This window comes from Watersipora subatra, chromosome 3 (assembly GCF_963576615.1).
Source record: "Watersipora subatra chromosome 3, tzWatSuba1.1, whole genome shotgun sequence".
Lineage (NCBI taxonomy): Eukaryota > Metazoa > Bryozoa > Gymnolaemata > Cheilostomatida > Watersiporidae > Watersipora > Watersipora subatra.
Genome location: NC_088710.1, coordinates 52,081,274 through 52,108,064, shown reverse-complemented (window position 1 = coordinate 52,108,064; position 26,791 = coordinate 52,081,274). Strand labels below are relative to the sequence as shown.

The following is a 26,791-nucleotide window of genomic DNA, read 5'->3' as shown; positions in this document are numbered from 1 at the left end:
TTTTCACGACGTTTTTTAAAATAGTTTTGAACATCTCTTCCTTGTCAACACCAATGCTACGAGAAATAAACTACTCCGACTTGATGCCTAGGCAGTATTGTGCTTTAGGTAAATGTTTTATTAGGGAAATAATACTCAAGGATGTGGTATGGGTCATCATAAAAAGGCAGATCACATAGGTTAACCCATCCAGACAAAGCAAAGCTAACCTTGGTGGTATTAATAGAGAAAGGAAGCGTAAACTCGCCATGCCTCAGGCCATTTCTTTCAAAAAAGATTATGTCATGCTTGTTCTTGTGGGTCTGCGCGCTGGCTATGAGGTTACCAGATGGCCTATAAAACAGCAAAATTTAAAATGAGAAGTTATCAGCTCAACAACATCCAATTACTATTTGGATGAATATTAAAACAGCTAGTGTGGAAGCTAAAACGTGCCGAGTACATCTGAATTCAATCAAATACCCTCACCATTTTTTGCTCAAACATATTATTAACTGTTGCACACAATGGCTTGCTCGAGAAGGGATCAACATAGCTAACAAACCATGATGGGTATGAGTTTGCATTTTTGAATAGTGAGAAGGTGGAAGAACTTTCTCTGGATGTATCAGTAAGCACTTTTATTAACGAATTAATCCTAGCAAAGCATGACGGAGCACAGCAAAAACAGCTCATATTCAGTGACACCTAGTAATTGGCTATTCTAAGAATAAAACCAAGATTCCTTAAACTTGTACCCACCTCCAATCTAGACTGTGTTCTAATCCAGTGAGCAATTCAGATGTAGAGTGCAAGATGCCCTCTCTTGTCCACACTCGAATCTTTCTTACACCTAGAGCTGAGTCTATGGCTGAGATAGCAAAATATCGCCCATCGCCAATCCACCTATTTTTCACACGAGAAACAATATTGGAGAAAATACCAAAATGCAAAAAAGCATAAAAAGTGACATGATTCTGCAAGAAAAATATACAAAAGATGTGCAAAATGCAGGCTGCTGTAAGTACAAAAGGAATATTAGCTGATTTGAGAAGCCAGCAACTTCAGGGACATCCAGCTTATTCCCAAAGTAAAACACACACGTATCTGGTAGGAAAGCAAAACAAGACGCATATTTCTTTGACAGTGAAATATTTTGGAATGTCATACAAGCTGCAACAAAAGAAGCGCTTCTTAGGTATAAACAATATATAACAAAATAGTCAACAAAAGATAAGCAATAAAATACTGGTGTGAAACAATGTATGATACAAGAGTAAGAGCGGAAAACTCTAAATTGGACTGATGAATGGGAACTAACTGCACATCAACATCACACTTAAATAAATTAAAACAATGTCCAATCATTACTATTTGCAAAAACATTTTAAATTTGATTATATAAAAAATGTATGAGAAACATTTGCAAATATGCATGTTCCTGCAAAGATAGTGCCTTGAGTTCTTTATATTCTGTCTTAAGAAGTTGTTTACAAAGGTGTGGCGCCTAAGCGAGGCAGAATAGCTCTGCATGCCAACCTGGTTTATTTTACTGCACAGATTCACCTGGTGATTACTATTGTCAACAGGGTAACAAAAGTCAAAAGAAGCCCATATATTAGTATTTAACAACCTCAACACATATCATTTACATCAACACCAAAAAAATTACAAAAGGGCATTAATCAGTTTTGCATTTAATTAGTTTTGCATTAACTTCCTGGAATTGTGAGTGCCAACAGTGAACAAACTACAAATATTTTTTAACCAAGTCTGTATTAACCACGTCGAGCTGATTAGCGTAGTGATATTCACCTCAACTACAATTGTTTATCTTTGGTATATAACACTACTCTTGAGATCTTTTCATATGTATGGTTGTGAGAACAGATCTTTTTAACAACTGATATGCTAACTAATTATTTACCGCAAAACCTCTAATTGAACGCCACCTCTATTTGAATGCCACCTCTATTTGACCGCCACAATGAGAGAAGAGTTGAAAAATAGAGCGCCACCCTCCATTTGAACGCCACTTCCATTTGACCGCCACCTCCATTTGACCGCCACCTCCATTTGACCGCCACCTCCATTTGACCGCCACTTTGACAATCTTTGATCTTTATCAAGTAATACGTAAATATCAAGTGACCAATAGAAGTGTCCACAAAATCGTATTAATAATGAATCATTTACATTAATAACAATCAATTCTCTTATTGTTCAACTACAAAGCTTTTTGTTTTTGTTTTCGCTAAAACTTTAAAAGCAACACCATAGAAATAATTAATAACTGTCTAATGCTAATAGTAGTCCTTTGTTTAACACGGTCTTGATACATTGAAGAACACGTATATAAAAAACAGTTTACATTTACGATGGCATATGAACGACTATTTTTAGGGCAAAGGTTACGTTTAGCGAGCAAAACTTTTACGCGTTGCATCTGTGCTAAATGCAACGCGTAAAAGTTTTACTCTGCCAAAAAATTGTTTGAACGCTAATATCGACTAGTTCAGCAGTGCAGGAGAGTTGAGGTTAGAAAACATTGTGAAAGGCATTAGACAACCAAAAGATGTTCGTTCCATCGAAAGCAACAATCAGAACGCAGCTATCCGTGCAAACGATACAAATATTTTTGTTTTAAAAACATTAATATTTGTTTCTGCATGTAATACAAGTATGATTCATCTATGTCACTTGTTCATGAATATATATATTTGCAGCATTTGATAGATTATCATTATATAACTTATAAATTTGCAGATTTATAGCATATTATTTGATGGCATAATTGCGATAATCTGATCTTACAATGGATCGACCTGCGTAACTTCTCTTCTATTGCACATAAAAATCTAGTTTTGGCTGCAAAATGTAGCAAACATATTAATGAGTGTAATGAGCTTTTATGCAGCATTGGCAAGTATAGATATAAAATAAAAATGACTTCAAATTTAGAATGAAATAAAAATTGAAAGCTCCAACAAACTGCAAAGCAGGACAAAGGCTATAATATTATCGGAGATTAATTGCAAGCAATATATATTAACTGGTTAAGATATTTCTCAGTTTTTCAATGCATGTTTATTAAAAGATTTTTGACAAGTCGGAGGTAAGTTCGCAGATTTATTGCATCTAAAATTGTTTAATAATCGCTCCACCGGAAAAAAGAGGGCAAAATATAGGCAATATTTGCTTCGCCCGTAACAGGGTTAAATTGATCTTCCCAAAATTCTGACGAACCATTTGAAAAATACAACGCCAGCCTCTAATTGAATGTCACCTCCAATTGACCGCCACTATCAAAGAAGGGTTGAAAAATAGAGTACCAAGGCTCAATTAGAGGTTTTACGGTATGTATCTTAAAGCGAAAATAGGGTAGTTCATGCCCGTTAACCAGGGAGATCTTACCTAATCCTAGCTTTTTCGTCATCAGTGGGCCGAACTTCCACCTGTACAGCTTCCTTTTTGGTAGCAGCATGCTTACCTTCGGAACCATGAAATTGCGTTTCCTTTTTACCCCAACCAACAGTGATTAACTCGGCTGCATAACATAACAAGTAAAATGAGTTACATCCACAGTGCATTATTGTACAATAATGTAATGTGCAAATTGTACAATAGTGACTTCGTTTTACAGCTGTGATGTGTGCTAACAACCACGCAAAAAATTTCTCAATATTATGTATTTCGCTACAATGGCCCTAATAACAAAAAATAAAACAAAATGATGACATAGATATCATCATATTGTAAGACAAAAAAATTATATTTATGACACCGAAATCTCCCGCAATTTCCTGAGTTTCTCAATATTGTAAATGACCTATATTATAACCCGGCATAAACCTGGTTCGAGAATTGGCTTTTGACACAACGAATCTACTATATAAACATGAAATCGCAAAATCTACTAAAGCTCATTGGCTTTCCACTGATATACATACACGCTTACAGTTTTAACTTAGCGGTAGGTCAGGGGCCACAACTCTTACAGCTGTTCAATGAGTGTTAATTGATACATAAACAATACATCAAATGAACATGGAAACAAGAATAATATCAAATGAGTCTCTTGCTAGCGCTTGAAAAATTCCAACATGTAAAGTAACTTGCAGTACTTTTTAGTTTACTTCTTTAATAACCTACTCTCCTTTGACTTCAGCTTAATTAAATATATATAGCTATTAAACAGTATGTATTTATATAAAAATTATACCTCTATTAGTTGTTGAGTAGGAGATGCAGCTGAGACAGCCAACAAGACACAAAAAAATCCCCATATCATTACAAGACCAAGCATACCAGACAGTTAGTAAGCAGACAGCTAGTAAAATCATTAAAATATGCCATACCTTCACCAAAGTTGTCGCTAGCAAATGGAAAATCGGTGAGTGGCTGGAATTCACTCCCATCGCATATGATGATATACACCTGAGTTTGCTCTGTGTTAACTGTTTGTGAAAAGATGACCAGCAATTCTCCATCTGGGCTCCAGCTCATTGCTGATATACCCTCGGCAATGCTTCCAACAAGCTCCACCTGTTTGCAACATACAAACGGATAGGGCGCTGCATACATTATAGGTGCATATCTTGTGTAACAGTAAAGTATCGTACACAAAATTTACCTGTTATTGTCTACAAATGAAAATGTAACAAGTTTATTAGAAAGCCACGCGTTTTTTATTCCAATCGTTACAATCCAAAAAGTCAAACAGTGAAAAACTGTCATGAAATATGCATGCGACCAAATATAAACAAATAATTTTTAATTCAGTGCACAATTTTCAAATATGTGTGATTTTATATGGACTTTATTGGGATCAACCACATTCAATAAGGATGTTTAATGGATACAAGCCCAGAAAAAAGAACATTAAAAAAAGGAAACAGCAATGACATTAAAATATCTTTGAAGCGTGGAATAAGTTTGATTACTGTTTAGAAGCAAGTCAGTTAGAGAGTAAATACAAAGGTAATTATAACATGTAGAGGAAATAGTAAATACAAAGGTAACTATAACATGTAGAGGAAATAGTAAATACAAAGGTAACTATAACATGTAGAGGAGATAGTAAATACAAAGGTAATTATAACATGTAGAGGAAATAGTAAATACAAAGGTAATTATAACATGTAGAGGAAATAGTAAATACAAAGGTAATTATAACATGTAGAGGAAATAGTAAATACAAAGGTAATTATAACATGTAGAGGAAATAGTAAATACAAAGGTAATTATAACATGTAGAGGAAATAGTAAATACAAAGGTAATTATAACATGTAGAGGAAATAGAATTAGCAAATGGCCTGACATTTGAAGTACGTAATATATAATTGTCTCTTAGAGGATTTTAACTATTCGTAGGATTGAATGACTCTGTAATGAAGTTGGACATTGTTTGTGATGAATCTTGTACCCAATAACACAAGTCAAACGCTTTGTTAAAACAGGAAAAGTAAACAAATTTTGGAAGTTACCCAGTTTACTAATTGAAATAAGATATGATAGCATCAGTGTACATCGGCTATTATTCTAAATAGACATTTCCCCAAAGCAAAAATTTTGCTTAGGGGAAATAATCTGGGACATTATTATAGCTATGTATACCATACCATATATTAAATGGCAAAAATAGACTAATAATAAGACTTACTGTCGTAGTATTTAGAATTGGTCAACAAGGTTGTAAAATATTAACAGCCTTGATTTTTTGCGGTGTATTCTATATGACAGCCCCAACTGATAATATCATTGATTACCATGCCCAATAATTTAGTTTTACCGCGTTTTCGTAACAGATGTCCATAAAATTTTACATTGAATTTCATATTATTGTAAAGTAGAAATTAATTGACACTTTGTTTGATTTACATCAACTATATATTAACTGAAGATCAGTGTGACAGTTAAGCTCTACGTGTAGCCATGTAAGATACTCATTGCTAGTAACAAACAGTATCATTTGCTTAGCAAAGCTATTAGATCTGATTGGCAACTTTAAAAGATCATATACAAAACTTGTCATTAAATGTTTTTACTAGTTGCGCCCTATTTTTTAAAAATAAAACCAGGATCTTTAAAGCGTTATGCTCATTACCAATCTTCTGAAGCTTTTTTTTAAAGTCAATGATGATTAACACAACCAAACGACATGAATAAAATCTAAAGCTGTGAAAGCCAATGATTTATTGTTCAACTTAGCCTTTTGACACTTGAAAACAGTCTTGTAAATGACGTCAGTACAACGTGAACCTTTTCTAAAATCTGTTTGAGAATCAGCTAGACTATTAATTGACAAAGAATGTTTGTGGATATGTGAATTGATATCTCATGAGCTTTGAAATTGAAATAGGCAGAAAATCTGATGGATAGCTGGTTATCTCTCACTTAACGTTGGGCATGATTCCGACAAATTTCCAGCAACCTGAAAATGCTCCTTCACACAAATGTTTGTTAAAATTTCCAAAATGAATGGAAGTGTTAGTTCTAACATTTTGACAGAAATGCCATCAAAACTTGGTGGTTTGTGATCAGAAATAGAAGTTATAGAACTGAAGTATTTTACGACCTGGTCGGGAGTGAACTTTGGAAAATCAAGTGCTTTCTTATTACCTTCATAAAAATGTGATAAAAAAATTGTGAATGCTATTTGATGAGTCACATCATGTGCTAACATCGTTGGTTAGTTTGTCAGCTACAGACTCAGTTTATTTAGCTCTTCAGGTGGTAGACAAGTTACCACTAGAGTTTGCATGACTTGTTTCAACATTTAAAATCATCCAAAGTTTATTTTGGGTCGCCTGGACTTGAATTCCTTATTAAAGATTCAAAACATCTTTTTTAAAGGTTCGTGACATAGTTACATTGAATTTTGAAGCGTTTACAATGAACTTATCTTTTTTTAATATCCTCATAGTTTTAGCTCCTGTTGAGCCTCTCTATCCAACCAATCTGGTAACCGTTGTGATTTAAAGTATCTACAAATTACTTTTGTTAATTTTGAAACCAATGAAGATAATAAGCTGATAAAATTTTTTCTATAATTTTGTGAGATGATTCCTGCAAAATCAAATGCTGCCAGTTTACATTTGAAAATATGAAAGCAAGTTTTTTGGCAGAAAACCGGAGAGGTCATTCATTAAGAGTCCTTTTGGATTCCATACATGAACCCGTTAATAATCTAATAAATAAATGATTTATTCATAAACATTTTAATAACCTTTAAGAGGTTACGTGAGCAGCTGTTATGGCGTGTCGCTGCTTAAATAATATCAGCTCACAAAAAATCCCATATAGGTACAAATGTATTTCTACTGCCATAGCTACTAGCATTTCAGTTACACCGACTGCCATTAATTTTGCAAACCAATTCTTTAAAATATTACATTTTTCCCGAGACGAAATAGTTGCAATATAGACATGAATTGCCACCAACCTATAAGTAGTAAATACTTCTGCATTGAGTCTCTGATATTGTAATCAGGTTAAGCTTACAAAATCCAAAGCAATCTACACCGCGAGTGTTTGGATAGCACACTCATTTACACATCTACAGACCTACTAAACGTAAACATCGTACCATGAGTAGGGGGTCAACGCATTCCCTTCGATGATAAGACGTGGGCGACGCATATGGAATGTTTGTATGTAATTTAATATTTAGATTTTTAATGTATTTATTATTTAAATGGTCTGTTTCTTCATTTGTTAGCTAATCTTTGATTTAATAACTTGATATTAAAGTCTCCAATATCAATAGACTTGACAGATCGATTCACCTTGAGATAAATATCTTTCAAATTCTTGTTCTAATTGACGGAAGAGCTTTGTGGTCTATAAACAAAGAAACCTAAGAATGGTTTTGAACCATGGAATATAATCTTATGAAATGTTTATTCAGTATTGTGGCAAGAAATGGCTGTGATTATTGCAGCAATACAGGAGTTGTGTATTTCATACAGCAAGCCTTCCCATTATTACTTTTTCTATCTTTACGAATCATTTTATAGCCGAGCTACTTATAAAAAGCGCTATAGTTTTTCCCAAAAAATGTCTCAGACATAAATACAGAAAGGTTTGAATTTGTGATCATACATAATTTACCTCAGAGGTTGAACCCAGCACATTCAAATGTTCAACATTAAACATGCAAAAATAATTTTACAGAGCTTCAGCCTGTCATAAATTATGAAATGATGACAAGTTGATACCTAAAGATATGACACGCTCACAAGATGTTGAGTTTGAAGTTTGACCTTGAAAGCTAGAAGTCTTCTGTTATCTTTAAATATGCATTCAACAGAAGCTTTCTTATCGATAACTAGAATGTCCTGTAAAATCTCAGTTTCTTCTGCTTCAGTAGAACACATTTCACTATGACAGTATACTTTAAGGACCTCCTCGAATGGATAGTCTGGGTGAGGCCTCATCAATGAGAGTCTTATCCCATCAGTCACTGATATTTTTATTACTTATCTACATTTCAATTGCGCCATGATGCAGGAAGTAGCGGCTCTATAACTATCTTTATTAACAAGTTTGATGATGGTAGAACCAAAAAGTGCACTGATAGCTTTTTTTCACTTTATTTTGACTTGTTGGGAAAATCTGAACTTGGTTTAAACCTTTGACTGCCGCATTACTTATGGTGCAATGTTCCTCAGCGACGCATTTTTTAACTCAAAAACATGTCATTTTGTTTTGGTTCTTTGTTATTACTAGTTCTCGCTAATCCAGCAATCTAACGATCTATCATTAGAACCCCCTTCCACTACATATGATGAATAGTACCTGACTTAAGTGACCACCGAACCAAATGATGCCGAATACAAAAAATGTGTTTCTTGAAATCAAAAACAACTGTCTTGGCTCTAGTTATCTTGTATAAATACTAGCCATTTTATTTTTTTATTAGAAGTGTTATGATAACATGAAACCAGTTTGAAAAAAAGAGAAAAAATTAAAGCAGAGTTATATAATTCAGTATAAATATAAAACAAACCTGGAAGTTGAGCTCAGGAAAAACGTAAGATTAATCAACTGATACATTTGTATCATACAAAATATAATTATCGATAGTAGAAACCTTCTAAAACGAATGACTGGGAATGCTTCACTAAAAAGATTTTGAATTCAAACCAATAGACATAACAACATTAGACAGAAAACACCATATAAAACGTAAATCTTGTTTAAAGGAACGAAAGGTTTCAGATCATTGACTTGTCAAAAACATCGTTTTTTCTATTAATGAGATCCACAATTAACAAATATTACATTTCCTTTTAATATTTTATAGTTGTATCGAGGTTTATAGTGTGATGGAACTCGGGTTAAAGGAGCTATTATGAAGATTTGAAAGTTTAGATAAATAGAAATAATTTGGAAAATGGCAAAAAAATGTGTATTATTTTGTCGTTATCCATTTCTTTTACCACTATTAATGAAATACTCGCACAAACTGTTTAAAACTGCTTCATAGGAAATCTAAATAGGTTTCCACTGTGAATATATCGGAGTTGTAGATATTCTTGAGAACATATGCTCATTTACCAATTGTTAAGTTTCATATATCTTAGCCACTGCAGATTGGCAGAAGTGCGAAAATGGCACCCAGAGGGTTAATGGATATAACATAACTGTAACATAAAGAGTAAAGAAAATCATATCTTTAGGGGAGTCTACATAAATTGAAATTACCAGAACATTCTCATTTATTTTTATAAAAGCAGATGTATATGAAATTGAAAACATTTAAGTTAAAAGCTTGCTTTCAGAAGTTAAATTAATTAGGGATACTTGCTAGGGTATAAAACTGAATAATTGTAAATGTCAAAAACACTCAAATATCTATTGTATTTCAGAAAACACTTGGAGCAAAAATAATGTGTTGCTAGTACAATGCTTAGGTACTTAATTATATTTATGATTTGTTTCAAAACACAAATATATGTATTTATAGCGTAAGCTCTCATGTGCATATAAAATGTTGGAGTTGTCTGCCCAAAGAGAAACAACGATTTTGAAATATAAGCTAATGTATAATGTACACAAATGCAACTTGAATGAATGCTAGAATATTACAAGCAAGGTACTACTATCTCATGACTATTCACATATCTCAATGAAAAACTAGTTCCAGCCATTTTACATAACTGAAGGTAGTTTGTGTTAGTCTAATAACTAACATTGACCACTAGTTGTCGCATGCATGCGGAGTGAAAAATTGATGCAATCGTGGTGATGCTGCACTTTGCTACACAATAAGAGCTAGCCTGGTGAATATAGTTTAAAATTTCGCTGAGAGTGAATTGAGAAATTACTTACACATCTGATAAAAAATAATTATATATTCTAAAGGCTGCAAGATGCAACTCTACATCTTCTACACTGGAAGATGGAGAGTTGAAAACAAGCAAAATGTACCTCTGTGCTAGATGACGAGGATAAGATGTCTCCACTAGACAGGGCAATACACAAAGACATGTCATCAAGTCTATAGTGCAGACCAACTATGTGATCATCGAGTTGGAGCAGCTTTGTTGATCTCAAGTCGAGCTCTCTAATAACCTATAGGATTATTACATGTTAACATAAGGTGCTAAGATCAGATCCTTTCTCGCTAGTCAATACAAACCAGTTAAAATATTCGGCTAAGGGGATATAGATATATATATGTATATATACAGTAGATAGAAGCTGACTTATTTCAGAATATCACAATTTTATAATGTATAAAATTTTAATATTAAAAGCTACAAAAATGAGCATTTAAGATTAACTGACCGCACAAATTTTTATTGCATTAAACAGCAGAAAATAACATTACGGACTAAGGTACCAGTAATATTTTTGTGGAATTCCAAGCAAATATCAGATTTTATCAACATTTTAAATTCATAAAAATGGGCAGGAAGATTCACAATCTGTGCAAAATATCGCCCGAAAACGACTGAAACACTACATACATTATTCATATTAAGATCGCTTATTTTTTGAACTAGATTATCTAAAAACTGTTCATTCAAAACCATCTTTTGTAATAGCAAAGCATGCATTAGTAAGTTTTAAACATGAGTTCCGGAAATAGCTAAATCCTTTGAACAGGTTTAATTTTTTATTTGTGTGGAGAAATAATTTTTTGGTAGTGCACTCCACAAGATGCATGCACAAGCTGATTGGTGTAATTCTATAACCACCGCTAAAAAGGTAATAAGGCACATATAAACGCGCCGCAGGCTGATGGTATTGGTGAAATATGCTTCGACCTCGCGTCATGATTATCTGCTATGCTGGACAACCATAACAACGTTACATGTCAACTAGATGGGGGAACATTGAGTGCTTAAAAAAACATTAAGAAAATTAAGGAAAACAGAAGTGTTTTTGTCTCGTGTTCATGCATTGGCTGATCGTTGAGATTGATATCATAATTCATAAGTCTGTGTTTTGCCGAAAAACTGACTGCTTGCATCATGAGTTGTTTGTCTGCAAAACTGGCCTTTTGTTCTTCTAACATCAAATTACTACTGAAAAACGAAATATCATGGTTTTATTGGTATAAACAGATGCAATTTAAAGATTCTATAAGTTAACCTTTAGGGCATAAACAATGCAGATGAAAACTAAAGAAATGTGAGAATTTGAGATTTGTTAAAGGCATACCTGTTTATTCTCCATGTCGAAGACAGTGACTCCTCTCTCAGTAGCACAGTAGACATGCTCATTGTCACTGTCGATAGCCAGACAAGGACATTTCTTACACACGGAAGAAAATGTCTTACCATAATGCTGATAATCTACCACAGTGAGATTTCTCATGGTATGCTAGAGTTCCAGCCTAAAACAAATGGTTTGAGAGTAATGTTAACGTGTTGTTCCTTCTCAACACTTGGATATTGTACCATACCTACGACACCAAGCTTTCTGTTTACATGTACATGTTTACTATACCTAACTTTTTAATTCAAAACCCCTCTGAGTATGGCAAGAAATGCTAACAGAATAACACAACTCTAAGTTTGTGCATCGTCATAGCATAATCACATAGCATCCCTATATAACCGAGAAGTGGTAGAGCAATACTAACTGATGCTTATCAGTTTGTATGTGTGTTGTAAGGTTACTGACAGTACTGTATTTACCATATTTGGGTACACTGGACAGTTATTTGTGTATGCATAGACAGTTATTTGTGTACATTGGAACAGTTATTTGTGTATACTGGGACAGTTATTTGGGTACACTGGGATAAATATTTAGGTACATCGGGACAGTTATTTGGGTACACTGGAACAGATACTTGTGTACACAGAGACAGTTATTTGGGTACACTAACACAGTTAACTCTGACAAGTCATAAATTTATGTATATCTCTGAACGAATTGCAAAACACAAGCAACCAAATGTGAGACAACTTTATTTTTGTTACAAAAATAAGTAGAGGACAATAAGGACCTCCACTTCTCTGTAAGGTAATTGTAAAATTATTTGTATGAAATAAGTCGAGTCAGTGTTTCATAACTTCATCGCATTGTTAGAAAAGCACTAGCTAGAAAAACAATTGCCACTGATCAATATTTAGCTTCATTTAAATAATAAAGCAAATACCTTTTAGACGTATGTTGGTTATTATTGTTTTATACGCGATTATAAGGGATTTATAGTTGAGTCCTTTTATTATACAGCCACCATTATCAGGATACAATCAAGCAAGGGAAGAAGAAAAAGAATTGTGGGTAAAATATAAGTTGAATAATAATAAAGACGAGCAGACAACTCTAAAACATAATCCAACATTATCTAAACTACTATGATATAATAATATTTGAACAGTTATAGGGTGTCTTCAATTGCTATTTGCTTATCTTTGTCCCTCTTAACATCTAGATAGTGAACCACATAGAAGTCTCTTTCTATAAATGTAATAAAGTTTAATATCTGGTCTAGAATAGTCCACACAAACTAGAATTTTTAGCCACGTCAGTCAAATACTGGGAGAAGCATCTGCGGTTGTAACTGGCAGAACAATCAATAAAGTTTAATTTATGTAAAACCTCTTGACAATAATTAGTTGTTCTGAGCATTCAAGGCTTTAGCAAAAGAGTGTCTTCAACTTCTATATTCAGCAACTTCCAACAATTTTATTCTTTTCATATAGCATAAACTTAACGGAGAAGTATTATGAACCTTTCACACATAAGTATAGATCAGTGGTTCCCCACTACATTGGAGCCATGGACCCCTGAGCTCTTTATCTAAAAGTCATGGACCCCTTTATAAACATCATAATATATGGTGTTTATAACAATGCATTGTAAATTGGCGTACATTATAAATTAGAATAATATAAGAGTCAATAGATTTGACATGTTTCTATTTATTTACTTATATAAAGAAATGCTATACTAAATTGCTTTGACTGTTAATTTTTAGTAGTCAGTTTGTTAGTGGAATGAATTGTACTTCTTATTTTTCACCAAATTCTCAATCTTTGGGGAAATGGTTGACAAAGCGCATCGCATGTCGTCTTCAAGTCCCAGTCGTTTTCGTTGTTTCGATTTGAGAACAACCATGGAGGAGAAAGCGGACTCGCATAAGTATGTAGACACAAATGGGAGCAGAGTTCGAAGGGTGTGTTTGGCTGTCTGTGGATATGGATGAATCATGGAAGGCCAAAATTCTTCATGATTTAGTTTTATCTTCATAAACATCTTTGGTTATTTTACCGATCTGCTGGGTTCATTTTGTTGTCAAATAAATATAGTTGCCAAATATTGTCACAATTATGATCAGTCAGCTGCCATTAACAAGCATTCATGATATTAATAGACGCCATTGTGAAATGACCCAAATTGGGTTTTACATTTAGATTTTGAGTATAAAAACTAAACTGCACAGTTTTGCAGCTGTCCCATCTTATTGGCCAGGTCAAACAATGTGACAACAGCAAAATACTTTGTCATTTATATTATAGGTGGAAAAATATCAATTAAAAACTAGGGAAAAAAGGCTGTTGTTTGGGTGATTTCGAGTAAATCATATTTAAATTTAAGCATATACTAAGACCCCTACCAATCTAAAAATTGGTAAAAATAGGTAAATTGAAATGTCTCATTTTCCATGGATCTTAGTATATCGCTGAAATTGAAGAGGGAAAGAGAGAATTGCGTGTTTGCTGGTTACAGGTTTTGTTGTTTATACTACTAACAGAAAATCAGGTACTATCCAGCGGTTGAAGCACATAGATGATAAATGTCTAAACCCAAAAACCTAACAAAACAACGCGACCACCCCGCGAGAATTGCATTAGTCCCGAAACCCGGGCTAGCACAATCCCAACAGACTTCGATGATTAAACCCCGTCCATATGATAGCCGTCGCCTATCCTTTTAGGGTTTTATATCATTGATTCAACCACTATGACATAAATAGCTGTAAATATCTAGCTAGAAAAACCAATACTGGCACCAGCCTGTGGACCCCCTCAAAACCTCCTGTGGACCCCTAGGGGTCCATGGACCACCAGTTGGGAACCACTGGTATAGATGGACTAACCATGAGACCACGAAGATATACATTAAAACAAACCAAAAACAATGTGACAATGATATGGCATACTCTATGCGCAGGTATCACAAAGAATATGGTACTGCACGTGAAGTACTCAAGTGGCCAACATATATGCCTATACATGTTCAGTATTTGTGATGTTGAAAATGCAATATTTAACAAGCAACTAGACCTTTTTCACAAGTCTGTTTACGAATTACGACAGAGAATTGCAAAACTCATTGTATGCTGGCGCTTACTTATGTACCTGTCAGCATTTGAGTCACCTAATGACTGAACATTTTTAGGAAAAAAACTAAAATGTGTCTTTTTTCCTTGACGTGTTATGCACGCACTTTTGATTTTATATATTTTAGATATAAACAGGAGATAATAAAAGCAACTCAAAATGAGTGATAAGCAAATGGATACACAAATGTTCAACATCACTTTAAATGCTTGCAAATTGTTGATGTGAAAATGTGTATTCACAGTGAATGAGTTAATTGAATTATTTGTGCGAACACAGATTAATGAACATTAACAGAATTAATATAATTAAAGTTAATGTAAAGTATAACAGATTAACAGAACTACACGCCTGAGCAACCACAAAAAAGCGGAGATATGCCGAGGGTGCCATCTATTAACTGCCGGATGGTATAGGCCTAAACTAAAATATGAGATTACAAATGCAGTTTATGTGAAGCTCCACCTAGCCTAAACGCATGAGTGATAAAAGCTAACAAATTTGAAAGCTTGACAGGTTACATTGGCCTTCCATCATAAATGAATCGAAAATTTACAAAGCCCGAGTCAAAGAGCTAGAGCAAAAGGATTAACAAAATTATACAAATTGGGAATACACTAGTGTTTCTTGATAACGAGTTGATAATTTCTATCAACTTACACAATTAAGTTTGTCATCTCACTAATATCTAAAGACAAAAAACAAATCTACACTATATGAAATTGTGGCATGTGGAATAAACCACAGGTGTCCTTTAGCGGAGATATTGCCGAAGCCGAGACCGGGCCGTAGTCTACACACACAAAAAAACAACAAAGGTCTACGTAGTTATGAGCAAAAACAAAAGTATCCACCCAAATATCTCACCAATCCGATGAGCAGCACACACAAAAACTAAACCAATCAACTGAGCCACACATCATGTCAAAATATTCTAAGTTTCAAGTCATGTCTTGCTCAACTCACCTTATGGTTTGTCAAAACTTGTCCTAAAGTCCCTATTAATTTGAGACTGTCCAATATCTGTTTAAAAATGGTCGCCGCTAGCCTAGCCTAACGTCCTGATTCAACATCTTAGTAACTATCGGGGCATTGCTGAGTGCTCCCGATCCTTTTGAGTCCCTCTTAAGTTTTGTTTACAATAGTGTTAACCCGATTTTGATTGGTTTTTGCATGCTTAAGAGAGACTCAAAAGGATCGGGAGCACTCAGCAATGCCCCGATAGTTACTAAGATGTTAAATCAGGACGTTAAGCTAGGCTAGCGGCAACCATTTCTAAAACAGATATTGGACGGTCTCAAATTAATAGAGACTTTGGGACAAGTTTTGACAAACCATAAGGTGAGTTGTGCAAGACATCACTTGAAACTTGGAATATTTTGACATGATGGGTGGCTCAGTCGATTGGTTTAGTTTTTGTGTGTGCTGCTCATCGGATTGGTGAGATATTTGGGTGGATACTTTTGTTTTTGCTCATAACTACGTGGACCTTTGTTGTTTTTGTGTGTGTGTAGACTACGGCCCGGTCTCAGCTTCGGCAATATCCCCGCTAAAGGACACATGTGGAATAAACAGACTCAGACATCTGATAGATTCTAAACGGCATCCCACATTACACGAACAACCTCATGAAAACATTGTTTCTTAGTGGAGCTTATTATAAAAATATGTAACTAGTATAGATGTGACCACTGAGGAGTATTTAATTAGGTATGATATACTTGATTGGTTACATTTTATTTTAATTTTGTTTATTGAGGTCTTAATTTCACAATTAAAATCTAATGGATGGAGATATGCCATGAAGCAATAAATGATACGTTGATATATCCACCAAAGTAATAAAGTTTTTCTTTCTAAAATTCAACTAAATTTCTAGACATGATAAGGTCTCATTCATGCATGCCACCCATCTTTGAACAGGATTGACTGTAAATATTGCATGGAGTGAATAACAATTAAAATTTAAAAGTGTGATGAAATGCAAGCGTGCAAAAAAGGTTATAGCAGCTAATTAGCGATAAAGCAGTAATTGTATTTTATGTTACTTCATAAAGATTGGAAATAAACCTATTATTGCCACCAATGATATACAGCCCAAATTGGGGCTGTATATCATTGTTGCCACGCGTTTGTACAACTCGGCTCAAGTATAAGAGTTTAAAACTGAGTAGAATTCAAAAAGTTACATAAATTGAGTGAAGCAGAAGTAATTTCAAATGGAGTGATTTATTAAGCTACCAACAAAACTTGATGTAACCACAGTGTTGCATAATGCCAAAAAACTACAGGCGACAGAAGAAAAAGTGCACATTTGTAGCTTTCCGAAATACCCTCTCTATGACTTTTGTCCAGTTGTTAACAATAACTTTTTGTGGGTTACAAGATAAATAAGAGTGTTGTTGTCCAGCTATTAGTACGGCCTCGACCTGTGTACTTTACAACAACGGTGTAATTTGTAAAAAAAATAAAATGTGTAAAAATTTTGATTTTTTATTCATGTTGTAGTAATTTTTATTCTATAACAAAAACATATTCAATGTTTCGTAAATTTAGTATTGCTAAGCGCATTGCGATAATTTCCGATTTTCTGGGCCACTCCTAATAATTTTGAGATACTAGATACGTGTATATTTTTCCACAGCGGACTTGCTGATAATTTTGAAGATGGTGTGTATTATATAGTAGTGAGCTATGAAATTGATTTTTCTAAAGCATGGCTGATATCTTTGGTGCAATACGCAAAGTTAATCTATAAAAATAACTATCGATTCAAGCTAAGTTGTGCTGTGACAATCTGAGCAGGTTTTTTTAAATTTTACATAAATTGTGCGTGCCATGTATGTTGTTGTTATTATTGAATCAAAGTTTTTGGCAAATAATGGTTGGGTGTTGCATTACAGTACAACGGCTTTTTCGTTTCTTACTGATCTGTTTTATTTTAGTCGCGAGGAGGATTAACAGAAGATATGATTGGAGGTTAGTAATTCTGTATATTGGCGTATGTATTGCTTAAATTATGTTCGTATGATAGCATAACAGTCCCAACATCGACAACTCCGAACCTAGACAAGTCCCAATCTCGACAGAGGCTGGTCCGAATCTAGACAAAGGTTGGTCTGAATATCGACAATTTATGCTGTACAGTTACACCACCAATATCGCGGGAATAGAAGAAATTTTACACCCTCAAACTAAAAATAGCCTCCAGTTGTTATCTGATGAAGTATATAGGCCTAAGCTAAACGAGTTTTAAACTGATAGCATGCCTTTGCATAATCATCATCATTATCATAATGATGATACCGGAATTGTAACTGAACTGCTCAAGAGAGGAAATTGAGAAAATCAATGAGCACAAGAAAATAATAAGACTATAGACTGTAAGACTATAAACTTCCATAAATAAAATAATAATGCAAAAATATAATAATTATAATATTAATAAATTTACTGATTAGGCCTACTATGGTTAATAAGATTTGGACCAACCGCTGTCGAGATTGGACCAACCGTTGTCGATATACAAACTCGTCGAGCTTCAAACCAGTCGAGGTTCGGACTATAAACCGTATGATATTGTGCTATGTATATCTTTCTCTGAAAGGATTTCATCTGGCTGGGTTAGCCAGTGGAGATAAAATGGTTCAATTAAAGTAAAATAGAGGAGAAAAGTTGAAAAGGTTTGTAGATTCAAAACGTGAAAACTCGATTGAAAAATCAATTTTTCATTGCGTAAATGTTTACAGTCTGTCTTATGTTTTTGCGTCTAGTAAAATATTGAGAATTGGTTTGTGTGAGCCGATGAATAATTATGAACTTCAAGATCTTGAGATTGGATTTTACTCAAGGTGCGCGGGTCGTTCAACTCCTGTCTGCGTTCAAGGGTTTCCCAGTCTCTACCTACCTTTTTTTAAATACGACCTAGTTTGCTAAACCCATATGTCTATCTAAGAGCCTTGCGATTAATTTTCTCTAGGTCTTCAGCTAAGTATTTCAGATCTGGGTGGCGATGTCGACAGAAAAAATTCTATTAAGCATACTGTTTAACGAGGCAACAGAATTTGGTTGTTTTTTATACTTGATGGTATTATTGTTTGCTCTGGTACTTTATCTTTTTCTTTCGTACTCTGTCAGAGTACCAAGAGACATTCAGCATATTTGACAATAGAGGAGATCAAAAAGTCCATGTATGGCAGATTGGAGAAGTGCTCCGTGCCTGTGGTCAAAATCCAACTGAAGCTGAGTGGAAAAAATACATGGGAGAAGATCAAGGTTAGATGTGTGCTTATTTTATGTAATATTTGTTCAATCTGTGCGGGTTGTTACTACTAACAATGAAACTCAACTTTACATTTACTCTATTAATACATTTATTTTTGCTATCATTCATGACCTTTTACTAAAATTTCTCATCGAAGTCACTAAAAGGCCAGACAAACTGAACTTTAAAGCATAAATATTATTACAAAAATTATCGATGAAGAATACTTATAATTTGCAGAAGACAGAAGAGGGTGAATTTTAATTTGTTTTTCAATGCCACGTTAAGCCATTCTAAACTGCTGAATTTGCCAAGCAGGACTAAGGTATAAAACTTCGGGCTACTATGATAGTGATGACAACCTTCAAAGTTGTATCTTGTTATGCTTTCTAGAGAGAAGGATTAATTTCAATGAATTTCTGCCGGTCCTAAAAGAAGTTGCCAAGAATAGAGACACATCACAACCAGAAGATTTTATTGAGGGCTTCAAAGTGTTTGACAAAGAACAAAATGGGACAATCGGCACTGCTGAACTACGTCACTTACTGAGCACGCTCGGTTAGTTTTGTTACGACTATTTTTCTGGTGCTATTTAATAGCTTCTTGTAGCTCTGCCGATTTTTTATGGATATATTTTAATCGATTTTAACAGGTGAAAAAATGACAGAAGAAGAGTGTGAACAACTGTTTCAGGGACAGGAAGACTCTCAGGGCAATATCAACTATGAAGGTTAGTGGCTGGATAGATAAGCTAGGGCATATAGGCTTGTATGATAAGGTTGCCATAATCTTGATGTTTGCACTGCAATCAGATTACCAGTTGGTAGTCATGATGGCATATGGTGATTTTGTTATTGGCTGTTGATATCAGTTTGAGTATTCACTAACTTAATGAATAATTGGATGTTTTAAATAAGAGAATTAAAGTTGTTAGCATATTGCTTTCAATTTTTATTCCGTCATTTCTTGTTGCCTCTACTATTTGATGATATCATTGTGTTGCCAAATCTTATCTTTTAGATCGGTAATTTGCATTCTATTCCTCAATGTCAAACTAAGTGTATAAGCACTGTCTTTGTTTGAACTATTTTACGATTGTCTATTGCTTGAGTGGTTAACGTATGAAACCAAAATACAAGTCTCAGCTGTAGTACTATTAGGGAAAAAGTATCAATCGGTCAATAATGTGTGTAAATCAAGCGAAGTTTGGATATGTATGTCTGATGTTACTACAAGTAGTTTATTAGAAGACTACGGCAGACTGTTGGTGATCATTAGTAATAGCCAAAGATTTTCTTACATTGTTGGATATATTATTAATATATCTTGTATAACAGTATAATATATATTGATAAATTTCATATTGCTGTCTTAACAAGCTGTAGCATCATTGAGTAGATCCACAATCTTTAAATGATTCTTCAATTTGGCTTAATGCTTTTTAGACTTTGTTCATCATGTTCTTCATCAATAAGGTTTGCCAGTAGACTTTGTTATGTACACAGTGTGTTGTTTGCTTCACGCTTGTACCATTTACATTGTCTAAATTCATTAGCTCAGGCTTCGTTTGATTGCATTTGACAGCGGATGATAATTTTATTTCAAGAACCAGTCACCATTATTTTGTAAAAATGGCTTGAATCCAATAACTGCCTCCAAGGATGTAACAGTAATTTTATTTTTGAAATAGATTTGGCTTTATACCACATTGTTGCTTGTGCGCATATTTAAATGCATTTATGATTGTTTCTCATCTGCATATATGCTAAAATTAATCAAAGATAGCCTGAGCTGATGTCTGCCTTTTCTGCCCGTGTGCACGTATTGCTTGTAGATAATTGGATATACTTTTTTCTTTTGACTCCTTATATGATCTCAGTTCAGCTAACTGGTTGTTATCATGTTTTGCATGAATGTTTAGATGTTTTTGTTGAGCTTTGCTGTTCAATGTGTTACATACTTCACAACGATCAAGGATCTATTTAAAATGCCATTCAGGTAAACATACCTCGACGAGTGAACTTATCATTTGTTTACTCCAATAATTTAGTTTTTTAGCATTATAGACCATCCTTAGCATGCTTTGATCTTTATCAAATCCTAGCATCGCCTCACTGTTGCACCCCATTTCAAACCATGAATCAACAACTCAATAGTGTGCCTTTTTAAAAGCCTTTAGTTAGCTGTGCTTAATGTTAACAATAGAGCTTTTTCGTAAATGGTTCGCGTTAAATGTATACAGTATACCACATGTATATATTTTCTAGATTTAGTGCAGAGAGTGGTATACGGAGGAGAAAAGTGACACTATTTCATTACCCCTATTCTATACTCCACAATCTCAGAAGACATTCACCAGATTTACTTACTAACCCACATCTTGCATTGAGTTTCCATAGAACTAGTTACATTGGTAGCGGCTTGATGTAGTCAGGGCTTTATTTGATCTTTGCACATATACCATATATATTGGCCAAGGGAGCTCATCCAGATTAGCATATGCTGAGCAGCAAATCTACCACATTTTTCAGGCTTATATAAGACATTAGGACATGTGATTTTTGTGGTGTTGCTGTTTGTTTGCTTGTTGAGAAAATATACATCACACCTAAACCATGCTGCGCAATGACTTATTTCTGGTCATCTATAAATTTATAAGTGTATAAAGGTTTTGCAAGTGAGTGTCTGATGATATCATTTGTGCTACTCAGTTCACTAAAGTGCAGATACCAAAGGAGATTGGCTGACTTTAATTGTATTGAAGCTATTGATGGATCCTGAAAAGAAAAATGGAAGCTACGATTGTATTAGCCAAGAAAAAATAATCTAGCTCCAAGTGTTCATAGATAAAAAGTAGGAGTAGTTCACAGGTACAATAAATATAAGCACTAGAATTATTGAATGCATTATTGAATGCATTATGACAGAACGAAGAGCTTATAAATATCAGCAATAATAAAAAATGGACCAGTGCTAAATCTTCTAGTAAAAATGAACAAACAAAAGCAATAGCTACTGTGGCTATTATGTGCACGCTGGCAATTTCATGTGTACCTGGTGATATAGGATTACCCTATAGGCAATAGCAATGGGAGCAAAGATTAGAGTGCCTACTCTCTGAGCAGTTGCACAGAAGCTGAAGGCTTCATTTTAGCTCCTTAATTAGCAAAGAAAATGGAGAAAAAATATAGCAGTTGAACACAACTTTCATTGTAACATAGTAAAATCTAGTGCAGTAGCACTGAGAAACGAGCTAGATAGTCAACTGGGTTCGTCATGGCAGTAGAAGAAATGACCATTATAAGAAATGCAGGCTGCAACAAAATACGTTATCTCTAAGTACCAGCGATCGGCCGCCCTTCAGCCCTTTTTATGTACAGGTTCAACAGTTTCATCTGTAACAACAGATAATGACAGTGATTAGAAACTGATTTTATAGTATATAAATGAAGACCTCAACGGAAGAATGATCAATGTCACAATTGTTCAAAATTGGGATATAGCCATTTTAAAGTTTACAAACTTTTTTTTTGAAAGAATTACAACTTATATCATAGAAACCTTTTAGTTGGTGGTCAATAAGGATGTTGCCCGGGAATGTGATCAACAAAGAAGCGGTAGACATAATTTGGAGTGCCACAACATGGCCTAAGTTAAAGCCACTATACGGACATTGATCGATTTACTTTGGAAATCATTGATTTCCAAAGTAAATCGATCAATGTCAATCCAAAACTCTCTACGCATTATGTTTTATTAGGTGATAATGTTACAACGTTATAATATTCCATATTTAAATGCTATATTGCAGTAAAATATGGGGTTTCTACCATCCAAACTTTAACCAAACAAAAATTAACACGTCACAGTACTACAACAACTTTTTTTAATGTGTCCTAGAAAAACTGCAATATTTTGTTTAGCATTACGCTACACGCTTTTGCTCACACTTCTTTTTTGCTTATTGGTACTTCTCAGATATTCCCCTTCACTTCCACTGCCTCTGTTCATTGTATCAAGTTATTAACCCTTTCACTGCCATCCATGTACAAATTTAGCTATCGTCCTACTGCCAGCCATTTTGCTGAAACTTGCAGATGTTTCTTCATGATATGTATACACATTTTTTCAACTTGAACCTCTATCTAGAACGTTTTTGTTATATATTTTATTTTTATACACTTGTAAACAAATGACGTTATTAAAAAAATTGAATGTATCTACACTTTGTGCGTTGTTGAAGCTATGTGAAGCTACGATTGCCACGAAGCAAAACGATACTCAACAATGTTCTTTATTGTTACACAACTATTAATTTCACCAGTATTAAAGTCATTGCTACTACTTGAATTGTCTGTGTAATCACGAAAATCTGAATCTGAATTAGCAATAATGTCATCAACATACGTAATTATCTGTTTTCTAACACGGGTGGCACTTAAAAAAACTTACACAAAAATGTTCGTTTTCAGGTTGGGAATTCTCAAACAAAAGTTTGAAATTGCTTCATTGTTTTGGGATAATTTTATAGACAAGTCTGACATAATCAGCATAAGTAATTCTCTATTTTCTAACTTGAGAGGTACTTAAAAAAGCCATAATAACACTAAATAGTTCAAACGTCCCAAAGAAGTAAATCCCAAACAAGTACGCGTTGCTATTGGCTGAAAGTAATCACATGACTGGAAAATGATCGTTGTTGCTGTGTAGCCCTTGGACATTGATCATTTTTGCAAAGAGCTAGTTTATTTTAAGCAAGAATATCTCTGAACCTTGATCATTTTTGCTGAAACATTGTCACAGAGACTAAACTGCGGCCAGAAGTATTCAAGAGAAGATAAATCTAGTATTTTTGGAAAATGTGACATTGATCGTTCTTCTGTTGAGGTCCTCAAATACTTTGTAGACAGTCTTCAACTGAAATTGCCACCATAATTTTAGCTAAATATGGAGGCTATGAGTAAATTGACTATAATAATTGTAAAATATTTTAAACAGGAAGTAGTTTGATACAAGGCAAAAACTAAATTCTTAAAAAGTAGATACTGACCTTACTACCAGTAAGAGCAGTAAGGTAGGGTTTGAGATCATCCCCTATCTTCATGTTAAGAGCAACCAATGCGAAACAGCTGGCCTTCCGACAAGTCGACTCATCATGCTCATAGCCCTGAAGTATTAGCACAGTAACAATCTGATGATGAAACGTACTTGACCAAAAAATAAATATAAAACCTATTTGCGAGACATTGCAAGTCTTGTTTGTTGAAAAAAGCGTGTAGCAAAATGATAGAGTGTAGATCAATAAGCACAAGTGAAATGGTTTGCCTAAGAGATTTGTGGGATTTCACTCAATGGCTTCAACTATGGAGAACAGCATTTGATAAGTTTGATGTCGAGAAGCATTTGATGGATTAATGCGGAGCGGTTTTATTCTCGTAAGCATTTTGTGCGGTTCGAACCAATTGATATTTTGGTAATTTTGTATTTATCTTCCCATTTCAACTCTAAAACCATGCTTACAAAACTGATCAATACAATTTTAGTCTGAAAATAAAGCTACGATATTTGCTAGAGAGCTCATGTAGAGTTTATGAGGCCATACATTTTCTTCCACCGTGACACAAACACACCCGAGCTTTAAGGCTGTAAAGTGACGCTATGCTTATGTTTAGTCATTGAATACAACACCTACCTTGATCAGCCCAGGAGTGAGTCGATGTATAATATCCATCAATGCCTCCTTGTTCATTTGCTCTATAACCTGAGTGAGCGTTTTTATAGCCGCCACGCACAAAGGATACTCCAATGTGTCCGTAAGCTTAGCTAGCACAACTGCAGAGTGCTCAGGCTTCAAAGATTTTGCAAGCGTAACTGCACACTCTTCTGCTGCTCGGAACACCTACAGCGTGACGTTCTCAACTAGAACACTAATCTTCGAAATTACATAAATTGACTCACGAAACAAGCAATGATCTTATATCGATGAATGCGTGAAAATCTGACAAGGCTCTATGTAAAGCAAAAAGTTAAACCGAGGCTCACTCCTACCTCCTTATTCGAGTCCTTGTGAGCCTGAATAACGTTGAGTATCGTCAACTCAGCATAGTGATCAAACCTGCCTGTTTCCCACTTGATGAGCTCACGAAGAACCTGCAGAGCCTGTGCTCGTATCAATGCCTAAAAACAGTGCCTGGGTAAAGCAACTCTTGTGTCAGTATAGAGTGTCAACGAGCCACAATTAGTGATGACAAGTAGATTGCACAACAATAGTTCTAATGCAATGCAACACCTACACGCTGGCCATGATTGAACACAACTAATTTGGGTGATAGTAGGCAACCTTAATGTCAGCGAAATGTAGCTAGGCACATACAGGTCTGTTTGAGTCAAACGGTAACAGCAAGTCAGTAGCGACTGCACCTCGGCAAGGCAGCTTGTGTAAAAGCTATCAAGTGAAATGCTCGACTCACATCCTCATCGCCGAGGGTCTCCAGGAGCAGCAACAGCAGAGTCTTAAAGTGCTCGTCCCATCTTGCACCATTATTTCCTTTTCTGGCCATGTTTATTAAATCTTCCATTGATCGTTTTCTTTCTTCATGTCTGAAAAAAAGACAAACATTTCATATGAAGTGCATGTCATTTAGCAAATAGTTAAACGGTTTGCAGTAATAAAAAATTAAAATAAGTGTGTCATCTTTTACTCAAAATGATTTCGTGAAAAAACAAAAATGCTATAAAACCAGTCTGACAACTAGATTAATGCTGGAATGTGGAACAAAGTATTTATTTGAAAAGGTACACTCAGGCAAGCAATCACCCCAAAGAAAACACGAATGAAGGAAAGAGATAACTGTAAAATGATGCAATGAACCAAGGAAATAAGTATCTGTTGAGTGAGCACATGGGACGATCAAGTGACTGCTGCTCATAATCAAAGGCATAGACTTAGACATGACAAAGACTGTTTAAAGACATAGCTACTGTTCAAAGCCAAAGAATAAATGTGCCAAAATTGAAGTGATGAGCAATAAGACCCCACCTTTCATCATGGTTAGACAAATCCTTCAGGATTCTGCTGAGAGGGTCATTGGGGTCAAAGGGCATATCTTCATCTGAGTCATCAACAAGAAACTCATCACCTACTTCTATCTCCTTCAATGTCGCCCCATTCTACAATAAGAGAAGCTTCCACAGATGAAATATACAAAATGCAGCTCGAGTTAGATTCATTCAGCAAAGATTAACCACCTAGAAGAGTAAAGAAATAAGTGGGTGTAATAAAGGCTTGCCAACACTTACTAATGTATAGAACAATCTTAACAAGCCAGCTCTTATAATTAAACATATCATGCATGACATATCATGCTAAGTAATATTTTGAAATGAAAGCAAGTGAAAACATACAGTTTTGGTAGACTGATAGTTTGATGGTTTGTATATGGCACGATTGTGCAGAGGTGAGTCACTCCGTACATCTGGCAGAGAGCTTTGGATTCCGCTGTCTTGTGATGTGCTATCTCGTTCCTTTGTGGCCTCATCAGCCTCCAGTTTACTACTCAAGAAAACCATGACCGGTTACAAAATACCATCTCCGATTTGTAGCTTACGGCACAGCGAGATAAAGCCGCAATATTTTTTGCGAAGCATCTGCTGTATTCAGTGAACACAGGTTTTTCAAAGTACAGTGATCCCTTGCTACATTGCGCCCCTTGCTCACTGGTGCATCAAGAATTTTTC

At 34.7% G+C, this 26,791-nt stretch overlaps 3 protein-coding genes across 4 annotated transcripts in view; 1 reads left to right on the top strand and 2 right to left on the bottom strand.

Annotated features, from left to right (window-relative positions):
- The window catches only part of LOC137389756 (putative elongator complex protein 1), a 73,186-nt gene extending 61,363 nt beyond the window's left edge, over positions 1-11,823 (bottom strand). Inside the window, exons 1-6 of the mRNA XM_068075844.1 lie at positions 11,654-11,823; positions 10,415-10,558; positions 4,338-4,524; positions 3,394-3,526; positions 742-885; positions 210-333 (exon numbers count right to left, since the gene is read on the bottom strand). Coding sequence (XP_067931945.1) covers positions 210-333; positions 742-885; positions 3,394-3,526; positions 4,338-4,524; positions 10,415-10,558; positions 11,654-11,809 — 888 coding nt within the window. The 5' untranslated portion in view covers positions 11,810-11,823. The remainder of the gene's footprint in view (positions 1-209; positions 334-741; positions 886-3,393; positions 3,527-4,337; positions 4,525-10,414; positions 10,559-11,653) is intronic.
- A 5,531-nt stretch (positions 11,824-17,354) lies between these two features.
- On the top strand, positions 17,355-21,672 carry LOC137391057 (myosin-2 essential light chain-like). 2 transcript variants are annotated; one of them, XM_068077403.1, is made up of 7 exons: positions 17,355-17,460; positions 17,736-17,769; positions 18,928-19,065; positions 19,448-19,612; positions 19,707-19,784; positions 20,500-20,529; positions 21,322-21,672. In XM_068077403.1, the coding sequence occupies exons 1-6, from the start codon at positions 17,458-17,460 to the stop codon at positions 20,526-20,528; spliced, it is 447 nt and encodes a 148-aa protein (XP_067933504.1). In that variant the 5' UTR covers positions 17,355-17,457; the 3' UTR covers position 20,529; positions 21,322-21,672. The 2 variants fall into 2 exon arrangements, with proteins under 2 accessions (XP_067933504.1, XP_067933503.1); XM_068077402.1 differs by lacking the exon at positions 20,500-20,529.
- Positions 21,673-21,793: 121 nt separating this feature from the next.
- LOC137391056 (CLIP-associating protein 1-A-like) overlaps positions 21,794-26,791 on the bottom strand; it is a 49,617-nt gene continuing 44,619 nt past the window's right edge. The window contains exons 30-36 of the mRNA XM_068077401.1: positions 26,459-26,606; positions 26,094-26,224; positions 25,525-25,654; positions 25,103-25,231; positions 24,747-24,953; positions 24,105-24,221; positions 21,794-22,449 (exon numbers count right to left, since the gene is read on the bottom strand). Of these exons, the coding sequence (XP_067933502.1) occupies positions 22,390-22,449; positions 24,105-24,221; positions 24,747-24,953; positions 25,103-25,231; positions 25,525-25,654; positions 26,094-26,224; positions 26,459-26,606 (922 nt within the window). The 3' untranslated portion in view covers positions 21,794-22,389. The remainder of the gene's footprint in view (positions 22,450-24,104; positions 24,222-24,746; positions 24,954-25,102; positions 25,232-25,524; positions 25,655-26,093; positions 26,225-26,458; positions 26,607-26,791) is intronic.